The sequence below is a fragment of the Canis lupus genome, chromosome 25 (assembly GCF_011100685.1).
Source record: "Canis lupus familiaris isolate Mischka breed German Shepherd chromosome 25, alternate assembly UU_Cfam_GSD_1.0, whole genome shotgun sequence".
Lineage (NCBI taxonomy): Eukaryota > Metazoa > Chordata > Mammalia > Carnivora > Canidae > Canis > Canis lupus.
In genome coordinates this window covers 42,555,665-42,581,472 of record NC_049246.1, presented here as the reverse complement: position 1 = coordinate 42,581,472, position 25,808 = coordinate 42,555,665, and the positions used below count along the sequence as shown (strand labels likewise).

General features: G+C 41.1%; 1 protein-coding gene across 5 annotated transcripts; it reads right to left on the bottom strand.

Annotated features, from left to right (window-relative positions):
* Nucleotides 1–228: 228 nt before the first annotated feature.
* Nucleotides 229–23,860, bottom strand: LOC100686297 (probable G-protein coupled receptor 148). 5 transcript variants are annotated; one of them, XM_038574140.1, is made up of 3 exons: nt 23,732–23,846; nt 8,351–8,595; nt 229–1,318 (listed from the first exon to the last, which is right to left on the bottom strand). In XM_038574140.1, exon 3 carries the CDS (start codon nt 1,293–1,295, stop codon nt 417–419), a length of 879 nt encoding a protein of 292 aa, XP_038430068.1. In that variant the 5' UTR covers nt 1,296–1,318; nt 8,351–8,595; nt 23,732–23,846; the 3' UTR covers nt 229–416. The 5 variants fall into 5 exon arrangements, with proteins under 5 accessions (XP_038430068.1, XP_038430069.1, XP_038430067.1 ...); XM_038574141.1 differs by lacking the exon at nt 23,732–23,846 and adding an exon at nt 16,540–16,844; XM_038574139.1 differs by lacking the exon at nt 8,351–8,595 and having other exon boundaries at nt 23,732–23,860.
* Nucleotides 23,861–25,808: the final 1,948 nt, after the last annotated feature.

Below are 25,808 nucleotides of genomic sequence, written 5' to 3'. Positions count from 1 at the left end.
CTATTATATGTAGCCAAGCCTATGCCTAATTAATATAAGGGGAACAGCCAAACTTCTCTTCATATCAACCATGGACTGTTTCTCAGTTTTTAAAAACAAGTGCATTCTCAAAAGCTGCCTCATTACTGAAACACAGTAGGACATGCTACCAAAAATATTGATCTGGGTTTAGAATTAAAGACATAAAATGATTTCATGGAGGCCATTTCAGTGTACACAGCAGCGAAGTTTGCAAGCCAGGTGAATTACTCTGATTTATTCATATTACTTTCAACATCAAACCAAGGCACCAATTTTAGGTTTAGTAAAAAGCAAGTCCTCAAGCCTAGCTGATGGTCCATTAAGGCTAGAGTTATTGATCAAAATGACTGAGTTTTGGGTTAAACTGGCTCTCTGTTGTTCATCATGTGACCACACTATAGCTGACAGCACATCCAATGGTACAATTTACTCTGCAGCTCTCTATTCCAGAGCCCATAGATCAAAGGGTTAAGACACTGGGCAAATGCAAAGACTCCAAAAAGCACCATATTTAAAGCAAAGAAAAACACCCCACACATCTTTCCCAAACCTATGAATACCAGGGTTGGTATTACATGTAAACCCATCTGCACTAAATGAATAAGGACTGTTTTCCTTGCCTTGATATTTGATCTATTAAAATGGCCAGCTCGTTTTCCCTCTTGGTAGATCAGAGAGTAACTTATAAGAATGATGAACAGAAGAAAGAAAAGGAAAACCATGCCAATGGCTCTGGCAGCAGAGCCATTCAAGATCACAGGGCAAAGGGGTTCAGATTTTAAGACAGCCACCTGAGTGGAGGTAGTGCCCTCTATGAGGAATAAGCAAACATTCTTGAATATAATAATTATCCAAGACCCAGCCAGAATCCTATACTTAACTGAATCTACAAAGGACAGAGATTTCAAAGGCCAGCAAATGGCCAGGTAAGTGTTGACAGCCATCAAGGCCAGTGTGAAGAGGATCCCTTCTCCAACACTTAGCTGGACCCCAAATACCACCCAGCACATCAGCACAGGGCTGTTGGCCAGCAGAGCCCGCATCCCTTGGAAAACCACCCCCAGGCCACAGTAGGAGGAGATGCACAGCAGATGATGGCACAGGAGGACGTATCGGACCTCTTTCTTCAGCTTTGAATTCTGGGACACTATCGTGATGATGATGACAGTGACAAATGTGGTAAAGAAGAAGGCAACCATGTACACAGAGGCCTTCACTGTTGCTTCCAGCCTCAGCCAATCTGATATGTTGCAGTGCTCAGATGACAAGTTCATGATCTTTCAGGGCAACTTGGCTCCTGCAGGATTAAAGAACAAGAAACAGTGATCTTAAAGCTTCCCGTGTGGTTTTCCAGCTCTGTGGTCTTATATAAATTTCAAGAAACAAATTGCACATTTTTCTCTATAGAGGAGGACTTTAGATAGCATTGATGTGGATCAAGGAAATGGGAGAAATCATCTGGGGCCTTCACTTTATTTCAAGACAGGGGCACATACTCAAATGATCCAAAAGGAAGGTTTGAAACATGTACTCTCAGAACTCAACAAATTACTCAAAATTGGGTCAATTATTCAATTATTCTTTGTGCATCCTCTTCCATCTTTGATTGTGAGGACTTTTTCAATTTGGAGCCACAAAACACAACATTGTAAAACTCTGTTGATGAATCACCAAGCACTTGCTAACACTTAGCAAGTACAAAGATCTGGGGAAGACGTTAGGGCAAGAGCTATAAGGACTATGGGGAAGCCATTGATGCAGAGGCCTGAATTCATTTGGGTCCATAAGACATGACAGGGATATTAACAAAATGACAGCAATCACAGGTGACACCCACTACTTTCTAGGGATCAAAACTGCTTTTAAAGCATATTCATCACCAACCCTGGGGTATGTTTTGTTTTCCACCACGTGGTTTTATTGTGCACTTTTCACAAATAGGGAAACAGATTTAAAGAGGCTAAGTAACCTGCTCAGGGCCATATGGTTACTGTGCAGAGGGACTAGGATGTGGTTTCAGAGTACAACTCCAGAGCCCACTCTCTCAACCACTGCAAAGATGTTCATGTCAAATGCAAGGTCAAATGAATGCAGGCTGTGAGTTCTTCTTTGGCCAATGTCATTGGCCCCCAATGTCAACTGGACCTCATTTGTAGAAACACTGTTTCTGTTGTTAAGCTGGAAGACTGCATGTCCAGGAAGATGCTGGGATCGTAGGATAGCTGAGAGGCTTGTGGCCACTAAAATGGTAAGATAGTGTAATAGCCTTATAAAATCTTCTCAAGGGCACCTGGGTGTCTGCCTGCAGCCCAGGTCATGATCCTGGAGTGTCAGGATCAAGCCCCACATCAGGCTCCCTGCTCGGCAGAGAGTCTGCTTCTCCTTCCTCTGCTCATTCTCTCTATTAAATAAATAAATAAAATCTTAAATAAATAAATAAAATCTTCTCAAGCATGCATAGGAGTGAATAGCACATCATGCCATAGTCTGGGGATCCCCCAGATTTCAGGACCTCTGTCTCTAAAAGTCTACTGTAAAGTTGCCAACCTCTACCTCCCCACTGTGGCTCTACTTAATTCCTCACCACATGTCACATCACCTCCCTCATCAGAGTTGATTGGAGCCAGGGTAGACATCTGACTCATGGAGAATAATTTGGACACTGCTGAATCCACCAATCTGCCTCTTAAAAATCTAACTGAAGAATTCTCACAGAGAATGGAGTCTGAGTGTGATGTCATGTGATTGGCCTGCCAGTCATGTTGGAGCACGGGTGAGTAGAAGAAAGTGACCAAGAGAGGTAAGGGAAAAGCAGAGGGAACCACAAGGTCCCTGCGAGGCTCCAAAAGCCCTTGCAAGACAGAGAGAGAACAGCCTGGGCTTCTGGATTCCTGATTCCACTGACATGCTCTACATTTTCTGTCCTTGGGTTCTAAAAATATAACACACTCATCGATTATTTGAGGTAACCTAAAGGGGTTTATGTTCTTAGATGTAGGACCCTAGCATTGAAAATATATGAAGAGGACCCTGAAGAGGCACAGTATTTTGATTTCCTAAAGGGCATGTCACCATTGCCGAGAATCTGAGATACCACAGCTCCTTATGAAATCCCTTGCCAAAGGCATCCATTCTCCTCCAGCATATTGTGTTGTCACCATAATGTGTTCTCACCCAGGGGAGAATTTCCACTGTTCAGATAGATTTTGTGCCATTGTCATGTGGTCAAACTCGAGGCATTTATTTCTCTACTCTTCAGCCCCAGAGGAATAGAAACGGGAATGGTCATTGTCATCGTCAAACTTGTCATTATGCTTTCTTTTAGCTGCATATTTTTCGGTTGAAATCTTACACCAGAACCCTTCAATAATCAACAGAAAAACTCATATCTGCCCACATTAAATGCCTTCTCATTGCTCACCCCCAGAACACACTCCTCCAACTGTCCTCACAGCACCGTCACAGACATGGAGGGCCCCAGTGAAGATGGCATGCAGACTCTGGTAAGTTAGAACCCTGCCCTGCCTGGGGGAGTCACAAGAACTGGGCTTCAAGCCTAGGTCTGCCACCAGCGATGAATGTGATTGTGGATACCACTTCACTTCTCTGGTGCTTGGTTCCTAACATCACAGCCATACAGGATTGCAAGCTCTGCATCTTTGCTCTCTATCTACATCATCTTCAAGAGCCAGCCCTTAACTTGGGCCAGGAGCATCTGGGCTTTTTCCCTTGAGACAAGATTGGTCCTGCCCTTGATCCGGAAGATCCTCATCTTATTCCCCCCGGCTGAGCCTCAAATACAACTGCCAGCAATCTAGGACAGGCCCTGTCTTGTCCTGCCAGGCCCCCTCCCAGGACCTAAAACCCAGCCTCTGAGTCCCAGAATTAGGGGGTTACTGTTGACAGGTGCTACAATGGTGATGGCCTCCCTGTCTGCCTGGGACTCCCAACAATGCCCACTCTTGAGCTCACTGTTGCTGGGTCTGACTTAGCTCATGGGCTATGCTCCCCTATTATTCAGTCTTGCTCCCCATCCCCCATTCTGCCTAGAATCCCAGCCATGTCTATAGCTTCCCTGCTGGACTCCTCATTTCTGCTCTGCAGGACTTCCCTGCACCTGAATACCCCCCACCTGCACAGCCCCTACACACCTATCTGGTTCATCTGACCGGCATGTTCCCAACAGCAAGGAGTGGGGCTTGACCTCACTATGTTCTAAGACTTGAAACGCTACACAGAGCATGAGTAACTCTCATTGTGCTTCCTTTGAAAAAAAAATTTTACAACCTTCTTTTCTCTCCCCGAATTACTGTAGCTGCAGCTATAGTAAACCCTTCTCCCTCCAGATCTGATGTGCTTTCAGAGAACTATATTGTTGAGACCAGGCAAGAACTAGTTTCTGGGGCTTTCTAATATGTCTAACACACTGATCGATGCGGCACATTATTGCATCATTCTACTCTACTCTACCACTCTTCATTGCACATTGAAACATACAATGCATATCCTAAGAGGTGAGGTTACCAGGTGGTAAGACACAGGCACTAACACACCTAAGCCTCTTGCCCAGTGGAAGAAGCAGAATGCGATATAATTAGGTAAGAATCACCAGAACCATCATGTATTATTTTACTTATCTGCCAAATGAATAAGAAAGTTGGGTGTCTCTGGCGGGGCGAGGTGGGAGGGGGTGCTCAGAATAGAAGGGGTCACAGAGTCACAGAGTCTGTGAGAGAAAGCTTCTTGGAAAAGGTGAGACTCAAATCCAGCCTTTCGAGGTTGAAAACTAGAGCAAAGCAGGGTCAAGGGTAAGGTGGGTAGAGATGAGGAGAGGTACAGATTGCAGGCAACAGAGAATGGCAAGAGCCAAGGTGGGGGCAAAACCCAGGAACTTCAGAGGATAATGAGCAGATCCAGTCTGGTGGCCTGAAGGCTTATTCAGAGGACTAAGAACACACAAAGTCCAGGACCAGATTTCAAGGGCCTTGAATTCCATTCCAAGGGTTAAAATTCACTTTGCAGGCAAAAAGGAGCCATGCATGATTAAAATTAGGAGCAGCACATGCCACAGGTTAAGAGGCAAGATGACATGCCCACTCCTGCCTGCCCAGTGGTGTTTGATAGGAGCTTTGCAGAGCAAGCAGCCTGGCAAAGGAGAAATGTACACAGTGAACCCACTACTACCACAGCAAGTGGCTTAAAATTATCTCTGTAGGAGCACCTGGGTGGCTCAATGGTTAAGTGTCTGCCTTGAGCTCAGGTCATGACCTCAGGGTCCTGTGATGGGGCCCCACATCAGGCTCCCTGCTCAGTGGGGAGGAGTCTGCTTCTCCCTCTCCTTCTGTGCTCTCTCTCCCTCTCTCTCTCAAATAAATAAATAAAATCTTTAAGAAAAAAAAAAAGAATCCTTTTTGTAGACATAATATCTCCAAGAGAGTTGCAAATCTGCAAAATCAATGAGGGCAAGTTTTATTGCCTTTAATTTATTTATGAGAACTCAGAAGATGAGTAATTTATTCAGGCTCATGCAGCCAAACAGAATCTCCCAATCTTCAAATTCATATTCCTTCTCAGAGGTATATTTGCCTATCAAGAGCTCATAGCAACAAAACCCATATAATAAGTCCTCTTCTATACATATTACCTCCCCTCATTGATAATTCCTAGAGCCTTTTTCTTTGGAAATTCTAAAATGGAAATACCTATTTGCCTCCAGCCCAAAATGTTCCCTTGACTTCGGCTCCAAAATAAAACCCTGGAGCTAAGAATCACATTTGTTCCACAACTGCCCTGATGAAATCAGAACCAGCCTCCGCCACTCCCTACAAAAATCCCGCTGGAAGCAGATGTGTGGGAAGGGTGGGATGGGTACATATCAAAATCAGTGAAGCAACTCCTTTCATCCTTCCTAAGAGCCCTGCTTAGAACAAACCCCTGAGGTGCAACATGCTACCTACCCTTGATGGGAAACGGAATAAACGAACAGATATGGCCAACCCATCCACGCAAATTAAACTCTGATCCAAAACCTGTAGCAACCTGCCAGGAAACCAAGCCCTCATCCACAGTAACTAGCTCAGGAAAGCAGCCTGCTGTCTCTTGTAAACCATCCAGGCCAAACAACAACCTCCTTAACAATGGGCCCCAAACAGGACTTGATTAATAATTAGCAGCTTCCCTAATTTATGTCCCTACTTTCAACTTAGAGCCAACCAGAGAGCGCCAAATATGTCTCCTATATTATAGTCACATAGACACCCCACTTCTGGTTAGCCTGTCTCCAGCTTCCCCCAGCCCCAGGCTCCCATCAGGGCACACATGAAGCTTCCCCATTTCTACCCTAAGCTCACCCACTCCTCTGCCCGCCTCTGAGGCTCTGCTTAAACACAAGTGAGGCTGACTCCCTTGCTCTAGCAAACTCTGCATAGATGGCCTTGGTCTTTCTCCTTTGGTTGGTCTTTGTTCATGTTCACATTGGTATGAAAAGATGGTGCTAGTGGCCCCAAAACAGCACGTGTACCTGGAGCCATTTCTCCAGGAAGCTAATGAACGAGTGGCAGCACATTCTTCCTCCCCACCTTGTGTCCTTGTCCTAGTCAGCAGCAGGGTGGAGGGAAACAGAGTCCTTCCACGGAGGGGCACAACCTACCTTGTCCTCCTCATGAGCCCTGGGTCACTGAGCTAGGGGAGCTCCCCCTTCTCTCACCTCCGAGGGCAACCATTCCTGAACAGACACCCCACTTCCAAAGAAAACTAAGGGAACATTGGATATATGCTAATGTGAAGGAAAGGCCTGGAAGGAAGATGGGAAGAGGGTAATGACACAGACAAAATGTAACAGTAGATAATTCATGCCAATTGCTCACTAGGAAACAGCTCTGGTGGGAGCTGACTTCTTCCGTCAGCACACCAAGCCCCAGGAGGAGGCACAGTCATTACTCACATTTTTCCAAAAAGAAAACTTGAGAGATAGACGTAGGAAGGAACTCAGCCAGGGTTCACTAGCTGGCGATGGTGATGCTGGAGCTTGGACCAGGCAGTCCACCTGCAGGACGTGGCCACTAAACCACCAGGCCAGGTACCCCACATCAGGGAAAGATGATACCTAAAGGTTGTGACGGGCTCCCCACACTTCCTCTCAGGGTGCTGCTGGTCAATGGCGAAGTCTGGCTTCAAACCCAATTCTTCTGATTTCTGAGATGATATTTGGTTATTGTTGTTTGCTGAGTTTCTTCCTAACAGGACCATATTGGTGCAGGCGAACTGAACTTTTTTTAAAAAGAAAAAAGGGGGGGCAACTCGGGTGGCTCAGTGGTTTAGCGCTGCCTGCAGCCCAGGGCCTGATCCTGGAGACCCAAGATCTGCATGAAGCCTGCTTCTCCCTCTACCTGTGTCTCTGCCTCTGTATGTGTGTGTGTGTCTCATGAATAAATAAATAAAATCTTTTAAAAAGTGAATAAAAAGAAAAAAAAGACTTAGCAGGTGTTATGATCTGAATTATACCCCCTCCCCCCAAAATTCATACATCAAAGCTCTAGCCCGCAGAACCTCAGAATGTGACTGTATCTGGAGACAGAGTCTTTAAAGAGGTAATTAAGTTAGAACGAGGCCATTAGGGTGGGCTGTAATTTCATCTGACTGGTGCCCTTGCATCCTTGCAAGAAAAGGAGATTAGGACACACACAGACCCTAGAGATGCATGTGAGCAGAGAAGAGACCATGTAAAGAGGCAGCGAGGTGACGATCATTGGCCAGCCGAGAAGAGACCTCAGAGAAGACCAACCCTGCCAGCCCCTCGATCTCAGACTCACAGCCTCCAAAACTGCGAGGAAATAAATCTCTGTGGTTTAAGCCACTCTGTCTGTGGAATTCTGTTTTGGCAGCCACAGCAGACTGATCTAGCAGAGAAAAGCAGCCTCAGCTACCACCTCAGCTCCAGGTAGCTGAGAAAGGCCTCCTGTGGGTCCATCCATACCCTCCCCAGAACCTCCACCTGGAAGTTTCTGAAGAAGGAAAGTTCTCTGAGAGGGAGGAGGGCCTTTCCTTCCTGGGTGCTCACAGTCAGCTGGGCAGTATCGGCCAGGGTTGGGGCCAGTATCTGACCTAACGCCAGTGGAAAGGACCATCAGCTGAAAACAATCCTCAGAGATAATTTCAAAGTGCTCAGAGATAATTTCTGTGGCTACCAGCAGAACATCAATGGGAAGAAGTGGATACTTCCAGAATAGTTCTCAACACCCTCCCCGAATGGTCAGACCTGCTCTCCCACAATAAACATGCCCTCCTCTCTTTAAACATGCCTTCCCCTCTGCCCTAATTGTGGCCTTACTTCTTTGGTATTTAAAAAAATCACTCCGGTCTGGGAAGCTTTGGTGATCTCCTCTGTTATTCTCTTCAAAGCAGCCAGGAAGGAAGGGAGGAAACCAGTGTCTACTGAGCACCAGTCACTCGACATCAAGAGCAAGCACTTAGTAAATATTAGCTGTGGGTTGTTGATCATCTGAGAACAGCTCTCGGAGGTGACATGGGAACTGGATGAAATCACAAAGCCTCTGTAGGTGTATCCTGTGATTTCTGAAGACAGAAAAATTAAACATTTTCTGAGTGCAGTTAGCTTTTTGAGTTTGATCTTGCCTTTTTCTTTATAAAAGGAAATTCTCCAGCTTCCCTCCCCAATTTTGGTCTGACCAAAATTTTGATTTACAGATGTTCTTCTAAGTACTCATAGGTTTCGTTAACCCAGAGACCTGCCACCTTTAATAGAAACGTGGCCTTTTCTGAACTGCTTAAAGTCTAAAAACACATCTTAAAAGAAATTGTGCACACACATGTTTACTTGCGATGTTGAAACACCAGGTTGCCCACGAACAAGGGTTGGGTGAAACAAATCCTCAAACCTGCAGGATAAATAAATACTCAAGGAGGTAGTATTGAACAGAAGGTAGTTCATAAGAATGGTGATAAAGCTGTTTTCATTTTGTAATCTAAATAATAGTAACTGTGTGTGATCGAAACATCACAGTAACGACGATAACAAAAAGGACAAAAAAAAAAAAGGACAGAGCTTAATGACACATTTCCTTGTCCTAGATATATTTGCAGATAGAAATAGACAAAAGAGGCATTTCAGGATTTCAGGAAAAGATTGTACAATAATACTAACTATAATAGTACTATATGTAATGACATTTTACATGAGTTTTCACATACACTTAAATAATGAATTTATATGAAATTACAGTGCACTGGTTAAAATACAAGTTATTCGATTCTGCTTGGTTGGAGCTCTCTGCATTGGCATGAAATAGCCAAGAACAAACATGGCAGGCTCAACAGATAGACATTTATTCCCTCAGTTAGCGACTTCCAGTGACAGGTATTATCCACTTTTCGGAAGTTCTTGTTTCACCACTTCGCTTTTGTAATAGACCTATATTGGTTCCTGTTTCCACTAACTTAAAGAAAGAGGATTTTTGTTTTTGAAAAAAAAAAAAAAAGAAAGAAAGAAAAGAATAGCATCCAGCAGTTGTTCTGCAGGGAGCCATCATAGAGGCAGCATGCACCCCCAGCAGCAAGAGCAGGCCCGCTCCCCCAGGACCGTGCTCAGATCCCAGCTCTTGGCTGCCAGAGTTTTGAAGTGCATCTGTGAGCTTTATCCCTGTTTATTTTGTGCATCCATTAGCAAGATGTGTCCTCTGGTATCAGAAAAGTCTATGGGAGGTGATTTTTTGGGTCTGGCAATATTCATAAATTTCTCCATATAAATTAATGGCAATTGCTTTTTTGCTTTATGCCATTTTGGCTTACAAAAGGTTTCAAGGGGGGGGCGGGGGCACCTGGGTGGTTCAGTCGGATATGTGTCCGACTCTTGATTTCCGCTCAGGTCATGATCTCAGGGCCTTAAGGTCAAGCCTCACATCAGGCTCTGTGCTCAGTGTGGAGTCTGCTTGAGATCCTTTCTCTCTCTCTCTCCCTCTGCTCCTCCCCCTGCTTGTGCTCTCTATCTCAAATAAATAAATAAATAAATAAATAAATAAAATCTAAAAAAAAAAAAAAGGTTTCATGGGAACACTGTACTTTCAGATAAAGTAAGGTAAACCTGCACATGTATGCCCACCAGCATGGATCTAAGAGTTGGAGATACTACAGTAACCAAAACACACCAAGTCTCTGACATCATGGAGCTTTCACAGTCCTGAGCTCCCGACACCAATAGGCAGGCAGTAAACAAATGTTATTTTTTCCATTACTCCCTCTCTCTCCAGGTGCCAAAGGTCAATATGATGTCTATAAACCACAAAAAGCAAACAGCAATGTGTATGTTGCTAAGCATGTGATTCATTGCCAATAATATTTCCCAGAATCTGAGAGGATTTTGCCTTTCGCTCTTGGTTCTGCATTTATTTTTGAGATATGCTGAAGGTATTTTAATATTGCATTATTGAAATCATTAAGCTTTTCAAAAATTAATTTACCTGTGTATCTCTTTAACATTATTAAAGCTTATAAATCAATAATAGCTGCCAAGATAGTGAATTGTGTGTTTTGCTGGTAGGCAATCCTCTATACCATAGTCATTGGCTTTCTTTCTTGCACGGTTAAAATAGTTGGCTCATCCCAAGCAAAAAGACACACCTTTCTGCCTCGGCAGACCACACCTGGCTTTAGCCATTAACCAGATGTTTTATTAGTATAATCTTGGAAAAGCTGAAATCAGCAGATTCCATGAAGCTCTTTAGCCTTCTCTCTCTGACTCAGCTTTGGGGATTATTGTAAACTTCCTGCCAAATTTAATTATATTTCCCTCAATTAAGGTACAATGTAATTACAGCTATTCTTACTAACCTTTTCTACAGGTTGTGATTTGTTTCACTGATGAAAAAGAACTACCTTAGTTTTGAAATCCACTTATAATATACATCACTTGTCAAGTACTCTTATCTGTAGTAGGTGTCTTTGAGTAATATATATTATACTTGATTATAGGTCATGCAAAGTCAACTCTCTAGACCTGAAAACTGTACGATATATAATTGAAAGTAAAACCCATGGAATGCTTTAACTTTTGCCTTCTTTGTAAATTTTTACTTGGCACATAGTTGATTATTAACTTGAACTTTTACTCAACTATTATATAATTGATTCTTCTCAGTTTTCAGAAACCTATATATTTACAGTTTCTTTGGCAGGGATATAAGCCTCCTGACCACAGCAGAGTCTATTACCATATGGATGGACTTACATTTTTCCATAGTAAAGTCCACTTATACCAAGTTATTAGAATTCTTGGTTACTTCCATTAGCATTTATATTTGCCTTTTAGAAGTTTTATAGAATTTTGAATAAAGAAAGAATTTTGAATCATATTTATAGAGCAAATGGCTATTTCAATATTTATCCTTGTGATCATCTTAAAATATGACCATTATATGTATCTGTTTATATGACAGATGTATTCCCAAATAAAAAGCATTTATTATTATTGCTATTTTGCAAACATTATTTGTAACTATATTTTGTACTTTTTAATAGAAATTACATTCTAAGTATTGGTGACCAAAAAAAATATTAATATTGAAAACCTCAACTGTGTTATCATTCAACCACCTTTGAATGATCAAAAAAATGTATAAAATGTATAATCAAAAAATGTATAAAATGTACAAAAAATGTATAATCAGAATTTTAAAATTCATGCCCATATCCTATTTTCTCTATTCATACATCCACTCATTTATTCATTCAATAAACATTTGTTGTCTACCCACTTTGTGTCAGGCACTGTGCTAAATGCTGAGCCTGCAAAGATGAACGAGATATGGTCTCTGTCCTTAAGAAATTTACTTCATTGGAGAAGGGAGGAATATGATGGAAGAGTAGGGAAAGGACCCTACTAGGGAAGGACCCTAGTTTCCTCTGGTGCCTGGAATTCAGCTAGATAGCTATCAAATCATTCTGAACACCTGTGAACTCAACCAGAGACCTAAGAGAATAATTACTGCAATTCTACAAATAGAAAAATGACCACTTTTTGCAAATCTTCTTTAATTTTCATTTTACAGTTGCATTCTATCCTTTCATTGAATTTATTTTTAGTTTTGTATATATATGTTTTTCTTTCTTTAAAATTTTGGGAACTAGTTTCTTCTAACAAATAGACCAAAATACACCAGGATCTAGTATATTGCTCTGTTCTGTTCACCTGTCTGATTATATTCTCTCTCTCAATCTCTCTCTTTTTTCTTTGTAGTTTCTGGTCTCTTCTGATTTGTTTAGTGTATATTTCTCTGGGGTCATTGTTGTTATTTTAGTATTTTGTTCTCTCATTCATCTATTTTACTCTGGACAGAATGACAAGATGGAAAAACTCACTCCCAAAAAAGAGAATAAGAGGCAGTACTGACTGCCAGGGACCTAAGCAGTATGAATCTAAGTAAGATGTCAGAACTAGAGTTCAGAATAATGATTATAAAGATACTTGCTGGGCTTGAAAAAAAGCACAGAAGACACTAGAGGATCCTTTCTGGAGAATAAAAGAACTAAAATCTAATCAGGTCAAAATAAAAAAGGCTATTAATGAGATGCAATAAAAAATGGAGGCTCTAATGGGTAGGATAAATGAGGCAGAAGAGAGAATTAGTGATGCAGAAAACAAAATGGAGAATAAAGGAACAGAAAAGGAAAGATAACTACTGGATCACAAGGAGAGGATTCGAGAGATAAGTGATACCACAAAATGAAACAATATTAGAATAATTGAGGTTCCAGAAGAAGAAGAAGGGGGGGAGGTATATTTGAGCAAATTCTAGCTGAGAACTTCACTAATCTGGGAAAGGAAAAAGGCATTCAAGTCCAGGAGGCATAGAGAACCCCCCTCAAAAATCAGTTAAGATAGGTCAACACCTTGACATATAATAGTGAAGCTTGCAAATCTCAGAGACAAAGAGAAAATCCTGAAAGCAGCTCAGAACAAGAGGTCCATAACCTACAAGAGTAGAAACATCAGACTGGCAGCAGACCTATCCACAGAGACCTGTCAGGCCAGAAAGGACTGGCATGATACATTCAGGATGCTAAATGAGAAAAACACGCAGCCAAGAATACTTTATCCAGCTAGGATGTCACTCAGAATAGGAGAGATAAAGAGCTTCCAGGATATACAGAAACTAAAAGAATTTGTGTTCACTAAACCAATCCTGCAAGAAACATTAAAAGGGATCCTCTAAGTGAAGAAAGAGCCCCAAAGTAACACAGACCAGAAAGGAACAGTGACTTTACAGGTAATACAATGGCATTAAATTCATATCTTTCAATAGTTACTCTGAATGTAAATGGGCTAAATGCCCCAATTAAAAGACACAAGGTATCAGATTGGATAAAAAAGGAAGATTCATCAATATGCTGCTTATGAGAGACATATTTTAGACCCAAAGACACTTCCAGATTTAAAGTGAGGGGGTGGAAAACGATTTATCATGCTAATGGACATCAAAAGAAAGCTGGAGTGGCAATCCTTATATCAGACAAATTAGATTTTAAACCAACGTCTTTACTAAGAGATGAGGAAGGACACTATATCATAATTAAAGGGTCTATCCAACAGGAAGATTTAACAATTGTAAATATTTATGCCCCAAACATGGGAGCTGCCAATTACATAAACCAATTAATAACAAAATTAAAGAAACCCATTGATAATAATACAATAATAGCAGGGGACTTTAACATCCCACTTATATCAATGGGAAGATCATTTAAGCCAAAAGATCAACAAGGAAACAAAGGTTTTAAATGACACACTGGACCAGATGGACTTCACAGATATATTCAGAACATGCCGTCCTAAAGCAACAGAATACACATCCTTCTTGAGTACACCTGGAACATTCTCCAAAATAGATCACATATTGAGTCACAAATCAGGTCTCACTCAGTACCAAAAGATTGGTATTATTCCCTGCATATTTTCAAACCACAATGTTTTGAAACTTGAACTCAATCACAAGAGGAAATTTGGAAGGAACTCAAATACATGGAGGTTAAAGAGCACCCTACTAAAGAATAATGGGTCAGGGCACCTGGGTGGCTCAGTCAGTTAAGCGTCTGCCTTCAACTCAGGTCATGATCCCAGAGTCCTGGGATTGAGCCCCACTTTAGGCTCCCTGCTCTGCAGGTAGCCTGCTTCTCCCTCCCTCTCTGCCACTCCCCCTGTTTGTGCTCTTTCACTCACTCTCTATCAAATAAATAAAATCTTTAAAGAAAGAAAGAAGGAAAGAAAATACAACTGTTCAAAAATTTTGGGATGCAGCAAAGGCAGTCCTAAGAGGGAAGTATATAGCAATACAAGCCTTACTCAAGAAACAAGTCTCAAGTATACCCAACCTTACACCTACAGGATCTGGAGAAAGAACTAAGAACTTCACTGGTTTGGAAATAGGAGCAAGAATAAACACTGGTACAGTTTTTGAGAGAGATGGCAAATCATAGATTAATTTCACATACTATGATTTGGAGAAAATGTATGAAAATCCCAAACTTTAGGTTAGACAAAGGTGAGTTTTTTCTCCTATTTCCAAGAAGAGGATCTGAGGAAGGTATTCTTTTTCTTGCATGAAAAACTGGGGCAGGAAATAGGGGGACAATGGTTGAAATACATTCACCACAAATATCCATCTGTATCACTCTGACCTTGTGAGACTCTAATATTCAGAACCTTCCAATAAAATTCTAAATTTCCTACCTTCCTTTTCACCACCTCCTTGGCCACTTAAACCATCAGTATCCATGGGCTCAGACTCCCACAAAGTCCACCAAAGAATCAGGCTTACATCGTCAGGCTATGGTTATTGCCAATTTGACCTAACCTGAGCATCTACCTTGGTTTTTTTTTTTTAAGATTTTATTTATTTATTCATGAGAGACAGAGAGACAGAGAGAGAGAGAGGCAGAGACACAGGTAGAGAGAGAAGCAGGCTCCATGCAGGGAGCCTGATGTGGTACTCGATCCTGGGTCTCCAGGATCACACCCTGGGCCGAAGGCGGCGCTAAACCGCTGAGCCACCCGGGCTGCCCACTGAGCATCTACCTTGTTTCAGACTTCCCACCTGCCCTAATCTTAAATATGTGGTTGCCACTCAGTCTATGTCTTGACTTCCTAAATGTTTGGTCTCAAAACAAACATTATTTCTGGATGATCCAGGACTGGAGCCACATAAGGACATTTGCTCTTTCAGAGTTGTCAGAGTGGTACTACGCAGATTCCCACCTGGACCCCAAGGAAATGTGACCCAGTCAGATAGCAAGTGTTCTTACTGGAGGAAGTGCAGTTTCCAGAGAGAGGACCATTGGTGATAAAAGGGATGAGCCAAAAGTGAGTGGGGACCAGTCAGGGGACCTTGTGGGAGCAGAGCAGTAAGAATTCATATAACCAAAAAAGGATGTGCTATCTCTAGCTGGTCCTCCAGAAATAATGCATCCTATTTTAAGATGTAGAGATTGTTTGCTCCTGAGATTAGATGCCTCTTTGTATGACATCAGGAGGTGACTAATTTGATCCTGGAAATGTAATCTACATTCAGTGTACTTACAGGTTCAACAGAAAGGTAGTGAAATAACAGCTGAAAATAGAAGTATGCTTGTTCCCTTGGAAGCAATGAAAAGTAAAGTGTAAGAAGTTAATAATGCATCACCATTGAAGAAGCAAAGAGGCCCCGATTAATGCAATATCCTGGTCTACTTAATAAGCATATGCCACAAGCTGAGAAACACTCACAAGTTTGCCACAGTATTATTATTTTATTCTGCTATGTACTATAGTACTGTGAAATATCTATAGTTAAATGGAAAATTAAGGCCAAATCCTTGTATTTGTGGAGCTCAGAATCTTCTAGGGAAGATAGATGCATAAGCAAATAGTTTCAATTCTATGACTTGAGTGTTTTCATCCAAAGTGCCGTGGAGGGACTCTAATCAGAGCAGGGACTCTAATCTTCCTGGGAGAGTCAAGGAAAACTTCTCATGAGACAGTGATTCTAAAAAATAAGAAACGTTCATCCATCCAGCTAGCCAGCTTCCTATTCATCCATTTACCAGGTATGTGTTGAGTGCCTCCGACTGTTCTAGATGCTGTGGATGCACCACTGAACAAGACAAACAAGGTCCTTCCTTGAATGAAGTCTACATTCTGGTAGGGGGTTGGGTGACATTATCAGGAGAAACACAGAATGGATCCTTAAGACCATCCAATATCCACCTTGGGGCCTCATTTCCTCTCCCACAGGTATTTTCCTACTGAGACCAGAGTGCCCTGACCACTCAAACTGGAGCATTTCAATCCTTTTGGTTAAGTATCGTTCTCATCATGAAACCAAAATGCCCATTACTTGTTTGCCATCAAGGGGATAAGTCCAGAAGGCCATGATCAGGTAAAAACAAAATGCAGAGCTGAGAATCAATTTCAAGCAGAAAAAAATAAAAAATGAGAAACAGGATGCCCAGCCTGACATGAGAACTCCTTACCTTAAGTTACCAGTGGGAGTCTTTTCTGCCAGTGGAAAAATGGGTTCTTTTTTCCAGGAAAAAAAGAAGAGCAGCAGGAGTTTCTCCATGAATCCTAGGAAGAACTCCCACTACCAGGATTCACTAACAGAAGTGAATCAAGAGAAGGGCCTCACTTCTCATTGTCCCAGGCCCCTGAGCCTTCAAACCCAGGGCCCCTTCCGTGCTGGCTGCAGCCAGTGTCACTCTGTGATTTCCAGTATAGAGAGCCACAGGACCTCAGAGAAAGTGGTGACTTTTTTGGTAGCCACTTCTTGGATGATCACTCAGCGCCTCTGTCTAAGAAGGAAGTAGAGGAACCCAGGACCAGTGCTTCCCCTTTTGCAACCTTTCTGGAGTTCTGACTCACTTCATGGTGCTTAAAGGTGACAAGAGAAAACATTCCTAGATAAAGCTAAAAAGTTTTCCCACCCCAGCATAAGGGAAAAATTCAAGCCACTGGAACCAGCCATTTTAAGCAAGACTGGCTTTCAAAAATCTCACATTACATCTATAGAAATGACCACAATTTCATAACAGAGGCGAGAGAAAGGCAGTTAGAAGCTGCTGCGAGGCACAGTTGGTGCCATTCTGAAAATTCATATTTCCTGTTTGCCAACATGTCTGCTTTAAGTCTCTCAAGCTGCTAATTATATTGCAAGTGTTATACACCAACTTTTCCTCATCCTTATAGCCTTCATTTCTTTTTAAAGTTATGCAAGTAATACGTTTGTTGTCAAAAGTGTAAAATAACAGATAGGCACAAAAAGAAAAATCAAAATTCCCCATAATTCCACCTGAAGATGAGCACTGTTGGTTGGCACTTTGGTGTACATCCTTCTAGTCTTTTTTCTGTAGTGAGGAGGAGCTTCCCAACATCCATTCCACCTCATACCATTGTAGAACACCCATGATGATTTGTTGGATTTACCCCATGTCTACCTCCATTACGGAGCCCAGGTTGGCCAAACTAAATTACAATAATCTTAGGCTCTAGCCATGGTGCTTGTTTTAGGGACCAGCACCCGATCCAGATCTAAGCCAATCAACACAAAGCATCCCTCTGGCCACTGGGAAAGGCACATGATCACGATGGCCCACTCAGCGAAGCCTAGACTCCCACCGAAGGCCTGGGAAGAGATGATCTTTCCTTCTCTGTGTTTGAACAGTGGGAAGCTATTGGCAGCCAACTTGCCACCACAACTCTAACTCGCATTCAGCTGAAGCGGACACTTCAGAAGGCAGAAAAGAGATATAAAAAGAAATTAGTTTTTTAAGGAACTTTCTGAGCTGCTAAATTAAGCTAACACCAAAACCTATCTTACTTCTGGAGTCTCTACTTATATGCGAATACATTTGCTTGTTGAAGTGGGTTTAAATTGAATTTTCTGTTCCTTGTAACTTGCATCCTAAATGACTCACGGAGATATTTTTATTAAAATGGGCCCATATTGCACATACTGTTTATAACTTCCTGCTTAAAAACACGTAATAACCACCCTTCCCTTTTAAGATAAATATACAAAATAATTAATTGCTTCAGAGAAGTCCATTATATGGACAGAAAGTAAATTACTTATCCAATTCCATTTTGTGGGGCATTTATATTGTTTCTGGGTTTTTCCATATTATGTAAACAATTCTGTGTTGAGTTTTCCAAATATGAGAGAACATACTTTTTCCTTAGGACACGTTTCTAATGTACAATTTCTGAGGCAAGTATGTACTTTTTCAAGGGTTTTGATGCATGTTGCCAAATGGCCCTCTCAAAGGTTTGTTTTGATTATACTCCAACCAACAGAGCATGAGAATGCCCCAAAAACCTCTCTCCCTCCTCCCAGACCAGAACCCACAACACATAAAGTTTCAGCACAAATAGCCTGTCTGTGTGATAAGTGGTTTCCATGGCTGTTTAATTTGCACTTAAAAAAATCATATAGCATGCTTAAATGTTTATTTTTCGTATATTTATTTGCTCATTGTATTTCTCTTTTTCTAAATTATCACTGACATCCTTTGCCCATTTTTAAAAAAGATTTTAGTTATTCATTTGAGAAAGAGAGAGAGCAGGAGCAGGGGGAGGAGCAGTGTAAAAGGCAGAAGTAGACTCCCTCCTGAACAGGCATTGCCCAATGCGGGGCATCATCCCAGGACCCTGAGATCATGACCTAAGCCACCCAGGTGCCCCAACCCTTTGCCCACTTTTAACCAAAGTATTTATTTCTTACAGATTTCTAAGATCTGTTAGTATTTAAGATTAAGCCCTTGCCTATTATATACGTTGTAAACCATTTTCACAACATGCCATGTGCCTTTTAACTTGCATATGGTATTTTTTACTGTTCCGAAGTTTTACATTTTAGTTAAATCAATCAATCTTTTTCTTTACCTCTTCTGCCTTTTTTGTGTGTGTCATTCTCTAACCTGAGAATTCAGTCATCCGGGTTCAGCCTTCACTAGTAAAGATGACTTGATATGAACAGCAACAAATCAGTGCTGGGGATGCCTCTTGGGAGGCAGCCCGGGATTGTCTGAACCCCTCCAACCCTGTCTGCTTCTCCTCAGCCTCCCCTGCAGTGAAGTGTGGTTTGTGATTAAACTACAGCCAGTGAGATGAGAGCAGATGTGATGCATGCAACTTCAGGGTTGTGCCTTTAGCAAGGAAAATGCCTTCCCCTGGATTTTCACTCCCTCCTTGGGTTAGAGTGAAGACATCTCATAGATGAGCAAGATACCTGGGGATGACAGCACCATGAGCTGGAAAGAGTTTGTGTCACTGACACTGTAGAAAGTCCGTACCTCCTAGACTGCTTGTAACTGGTCTCTTTCATGAACAAGAAATAAACTTCTGTCTTGTGGAGCCACTGTTATTTGGGGGCTTTATTACAGAGTCAAGCCTGTATCCTACTTAAAGAGTAACACGTAGTTCCATTTTAAACACACACACACACACACACACACACACACACACACCAGCATAAGATAAAGAAAATGATTGTCAATTAATTCACAGAATGGGCTATAGGAGTCTGGGGGGGAATTATGAACTTTTCTTTTAATATGGATTTTATTTGTTTGATCCATACAACTCTAATTCATGAAGTCACATTACCCTATGTGGTTAAACACTTTGTTTAGAGTTTTTAAGTCCCTCCACTTAAAGTCATAGCCCTAGACTTTATGGGTGGAAGAGAAAAGTGTTCTGGATAGCAAGGGAGCAAAATCACAACAGGTGGAAGAGTGTAATTCTAACAGGACTGGTTGAGATTGTCATTATGTCATCCATTGTGAATGTGTGCTTCATAACTACCACAGGCAGTATTCAATGAAATTAGTATATTTCTTTTTAGATACACATTTTTATCTTTTTTAAAGGTTACCAGAAAGTTATTGTAGGACTACCTACTAAATTCTGAGGTATAATATATAATGTGTATCTCAATATGTTTTCCCATATAAGGAAAAACATTTAGAATAATTTCAACACATATTTGGCAAAGGTTCTTAATTGCTTTTAAAAAGTCTCTGCGAATTTTAAATAGTCATTCACCTGTGCCTACAAACTTGCAAATAAGGTATGTTTTTAGCATATGTTTATATATGTCCCTTTCACGCATAGAAAAAGATCCAGAAGGATACACAACAAATTGCCAATAATGGTTATTTTCCAAGAAGAGTTTTAGATTAGCTTTGGGATAAGAGGAGGCTGGAGGAAAACACTGACTTTTTACACTTATCAGGTTTGTATTGTTTGTATCTTTACAATGAGACTGAATTTATATATTGAATTCATAAATTTAAAAAGCAACATACAAGCTTTAAAGAAACAGTGGACAAAAAAAATGAAGAAAGAAACAGTGGGAATATAAACTAAAAATACTCTTTAAGTGAAAAATCTACAGCCGTGATTTTTCAGGAATGTCTTTTATTAGCTGATAAGAATGGATATATGAGATTAGATGATTTCTACTACATATAGCAGAAAACCCCAACTCATATAGACTTGAGCCATCATGAAAATCTTTTTGTCACATCACAAGGAAGGCCATGTAGACTCCAAGGTTGATTACTTCCCTGGTTTCACATGGTCCTCAAGGTCCAGGGTTTCTCTGTCTTTTTGATTTGTCACCTTCTGCATGTTGGCCGTTTGCCCTCATTCTGATTCCTCTCACAGATGACTGCAACAATTCCTATGTCATATCTAGACATTACAACATGCAGAGAAAGAACAGGGCCTCTCTTCCTGAGTCTTCCAAGGACAGAAACACCTTTCTCAGAGCTCTGAAGGTCAACTCCCCTCCAGCCTCATTGGCTGGAACTGAGTCACAAGCCCATTCCTGAACCAGCCTTGGCAAGAGAAAGGGAATTGTCACTTTTGACTTAGACTAATTGTCAACTATGAGAGATAAACATACAGGAACTGAGCAAAAAAAAATGAGCCTTCCTGAACATAATATCCTTGTGGATATATGCATAAATCAGAAAACCCAATATTGTTCCATTGTCAATTCTTTCCAAATTGATCTTTACGTTCAGTGCAAAACCCCAGAAGCCTTTAAAAAAAAATTGGAATTAACAAGTTGATTCTAAAATGTATACAGAAAAGCAAAATATACAATACACTAGATATCCACAAAAAAACTTTGAAAAAGAAAAACAAACTTGAAGGAACAACACTACCAAATTTTAAGATTTACTACAAGAACTACACTAATTAAGGCAGTGTGATATTGGTGTATGGAGAAACCTACACCAATGATAGGTCAATGGAACATAGTGTCCAGAAAAAGACTCGTGTATATCATCAAGGGATTAGTGCCAAAAATGTCAAAGTAAATCAATAGTAAATGGAGAATCTTTTCAACAAATAGTGCTGAAACAATTATATCCATATATTTATATTTTTTTAAAGTGAACTTTCAACTGTACCTTGAATCATACACAAAATTAAACTTGAATGGATCATAGACCTGAATGTACAACCAAAAATTATACAACTTTTAGGGTAAAAAAATAGGAGAAAAATCTTTGCAACCTTAAGTTAGACAGATATTAATTTTATAGATCACAAAAAGTTTAGATCATAAAATAAAAAGTAAAAAAAATAAAATAAAATAAAATAAAAAGTATATCATTTTTTCCATATTTAAAATTTCCACTTTTGAACTCTTATAACTTAACAATTAAAAGATAAATAACACAGTTTTTTAGAAAGCACAAGAATTAAATAGACATTTTATCCAAAGAAGGCATATAAATTACCAAGAAGACATGAAAAGATGCTTATCATCACTAGTCCTTAGGGAAACATCAATTAGAACCACCACGAAATACCACTTCATACCCATTAGGAGATCTAGCACTGAAAGGACAGCCAATAACTAGTGTTGGAGATGATGTGGAGAAATTGGAACCTTCATACCCTGCTGGTGGGAATGTAAAATGATGTAACTGCTTTGGAAAACAATTGGCAATTTCTCAAAACATAAATATAGAATCACCACATGTCCTAGCAATTTCATGCAATGTATATACCCCCCCAAAAATGAAAACATATGTCCATACAAAACATGTACAAAATGTCCAGAACAGCATTGTGCATAAAGCCAAAAGTGAAAACAACCCAAGTGCCCATCAACTGACAAACAGATAAAGAAAGTGGGGTTGTTCCATACAGTAGAATATTATTCAGCCATGAAAAGGAATGGTATGTGCTACAACATGCATGAATCTTGAATACATTATGTTAAGTGAAAGAAACCAGAAGTAAAAAAATCCCACATACTATCTGGTTCCATTTACAGGAAATGTCCAGAATTGGCAAATCTGAAGAGATATACAGTAGGTGAATGGTTACCAGGGTCTTGGGGGAGGAGAGAATGAGGTATGACTGCTTGTTAATAGGTATGGAGTTTCTTTGTGGGGAGACAAAAATGTTCTGGAATTGGATAGTATTTGGTGGCTGCACGACTTTGGGAAATGGTTTGGCGGTTTCTTAAAAAGTTTACACAGTTACCAGATGACCCAGCCATTCCACTCCTAGGATTTACCCAAGAGAAATGACAACATATGTTCACACAAAAACCTATACACAAATGTTCAGAGCAGAATTATGCAAAATAGCCAAAAAAAGTGGAAACAGTCCAAATGCCCACAACTGGTGAATAGATAAACAAATCTTGGTATATTTATACCAAGAATACTATTCAGCAATAAAAAGAAATAGTTAAGCTACAGTAACACACACTGACACACACAATATGGGTAAACCTCAAAAGCATTATGCCAAGTGAAAGAAACCAAACACAAAAAAGATACCAAATGCGTGATTCATTTTTTATGCTATTCTGGAAAAGCCAAAACTATAGAGACAGAAATTAGATCAGTGTCTGCCAAGAGTTAGGGATGGAAGAAGGGATGGCTACAGAGGGGCAGAAGGGAACTTTTTTGTTTAGAATCTGTTCTATGTCTTGAATGATACAACAGTAAACATTAGCTAAAACTTGAAGAACAGGGGCGTCTGACTGGCTCAGTTGGTTGAGCATCTGACTCATGATTTCAGTTCAGGTCATGATCTCAGGGTTGTGAGATTGACTGAGCTCAGCCTGGAGCCTGCTTTAGATTCTCTCTCTCCCTCCCCTTTTGCCCCACCCTTTGCTCTCTCTCAAAAAAAAAAAAGTTTAAAAATCTCTCAATGGTAGGATTAAAAGGATGATTTTTTACTGTATGTAAATTATACCCCAATAAATCCAATTAAAAAATAAACTACAGGGCACCTGGGTGGCTCAGTGGTTGAGCGTCTTACTTCAGCTCGGGTCATGATGCCTGAATCCTGGGATCAAGTCCCTCATCGGGCTCCCCATGGGAGCCTGCTTCTCCCTCTGCCTCGGTCTCTGCCTCTCTCTGTCTCTCATGAAAGAATAAATAAAATCTTAAAAAATAATAAACTACATTATCTTAATCCACTTTCTGTTTACAAAAAAAATAAAATAAGATAAATATATGTATAAGAACATATTTTAAATTTGGGGAGAGTCCTATAAAGAGGAAGGAAAGCCAAATGCACTTACTTCCTCAAAAATGTATATCCCCCATTTTCTAAAACTCAATTAAACGCCTATAAATATCCACACATCATCAATTTTATAAAAACTTTTAGCAATAGACTACTTACTTTTCTGAGAAAGAAATCAGGTTGGCTAAGACTGTCTCTCCCTGTTTCTCCAACCTGGTCACACTTGTTTCAGCTGGCAGCCTGGCTGCTAGTTGGGAGGACGTCTGGTTTCAAGTGTTTTCACTTCCTCTGAAAGAGGTTACTGTGGGCAACAGTGGATAAAGTGGAGAGTGATAAAACTGGATCCAATCTGCCCACATGAGACAGGCAGTGGACAAAATCCACACTCTTCCCACTCCCCTCTAGGGCCTCTTTCCCATTCTCTTAGTTGTATGCCTCCCTCCTAGCAGCCAGCATCTGCTTCTCTCTGCTGCAGGACCACCCTCAGGCCCAGATCAACCTGCCTGCTGCATTTGGTAAACCAGTAATCCTGGGAAGACTTCACCCCCCAGGAGGCAGCTTGCCCCTGGCAGATAGTCTACCTACCTCTGCTCCTTTGCGCTGGATGAAGACAACGCCAAGGTAATTTTGTATCAGTGCTCCTCATACTTTTATGGCTTATATGAACTGGTTGGGCTTTGAGTTCAAATGCAGATTCTGAGGCAGGAGGTCTTGGAAGCTCCAGTTCCAACAAGCTCCCTAGTGATGCAATGCTGTCATCCACAGGCTCACTTTACCCAGCAAGGGTCTCTTGACAGAGCTCCCTACAATACCTAGCCCAAAACAACAGGCATCTATACTTCTTGGTGTACTGGAACAAGAGAAAATACCCCAGGGACAAAGTGTGGCTGGATAAGATGGATAAGATGTGGATCCATAGGCAGGCTACAGAAGGGCTCTCTGTGCCCGAATTTCCAGAAGTACACCAGGATTTAGGAATTCAGCTGACATTCCTGTAGTAGAAGTGTATTTGTGGGCTTAGAGACATAGGAAATTTCTATCCCCCTGACCACTCAGAGGCAGTGAGCTGCAACCTGTCTTTGAGCTGCAGGGAAGGGGCCACGAGCACACAGTGAAGCTGTGAAGGATACAGCTGTGCCTGACAGCTGGGGCGCCAAGGTGGGGTTTAGACCATTTCAAAAATTAATTAAAAAAAAAAAAAGGATGAGGCACCTGGGTGGCTCAGCAGTTGAACATCTGCCTTTGGCTCATGGCATGATCCCAGGGTCCTGGGATCGAGTCCTGCATCCTGCTTCTCCCTCTGCCTATGTCTGTGCCTCTCTCTGTGTGTCTCTCATGAATAAATAAATAAAATCTTTTTTTTAAAAAAAAGGAAAGAATGATTGTTGGCAGGAAGACTGGTGTGCCTTTAGTCTCTGTCAGAAGATTGCTTTGTTATACCATGTCACAGAGCACATAAGGGCTGTTCATCAGTCTAGTCCAGATGACAGCGCAGGAAGCAATTACCTGATAATGTGTCAAGGTTATGAGGCTGGAAAATGTCCTCTCCTCTGGGCTCCACAACACTGTAAAACTACTGCTAGAACATTTACTTCTCCCCTTGGTTGTCATTCAATAAATATTCACTAAGTGCCAACATGTGCCAGGCCATATTTTAGGCACTGGGGATCCAAGGATAATCAACACAGAAAAGTGTTCACAGAATGTATATGATAAGTGGGAAATATAAATGATAAATGCAGCAACAAACACATATAAAATATATCGAATAACTGCTGAGTAGAAAATTAAAAAGGGGTGGAGTCAAAGCCAGGGACTTGGTCTTCAGAGCGAATGGTGAGGGGAGATGTCTTAGGCCAATCAGGCTGGTATACGAAAATGTGACAGGCTGCCGGGGCTTCTAAACTATGGAAGTTTATTGCTCACAGTTCTGGAGGCTGGAAAGTTCAAGATCAAGGCTCCAGCAGATTCAGTACCTGGTGGGAGCCGGCTTCCTGGTTTGTAGAAAGCCATCTTCTTGCTGTGTCCTCACGTAGCGAAGGGACAAGGAAGCTCTCTGACGTCTTTTTCATAAGGGTACTAATCCCATTTATGGGGGCTCTGGTCTCAAAACCTAATCATTTCCCAAAGTGCCTACCTCCAAATACCAGCACACTGAGAGAATAAGTTAAAAATATGATTTGGGGGACACATAAACATTCAGTCTGTAGCATGGGACCCCCTCGGAGGATGTGAC

Bases quoted from the DNA above. Each gene is read 5' to 3' on its own strand.
- LOC100686297 (XM_038574139.1), bottom strand. From the start codon at position 1,295: ATGAACTTGTCATCTGAGCACTGCAACATATCAGATTGGCTGAGGCTG.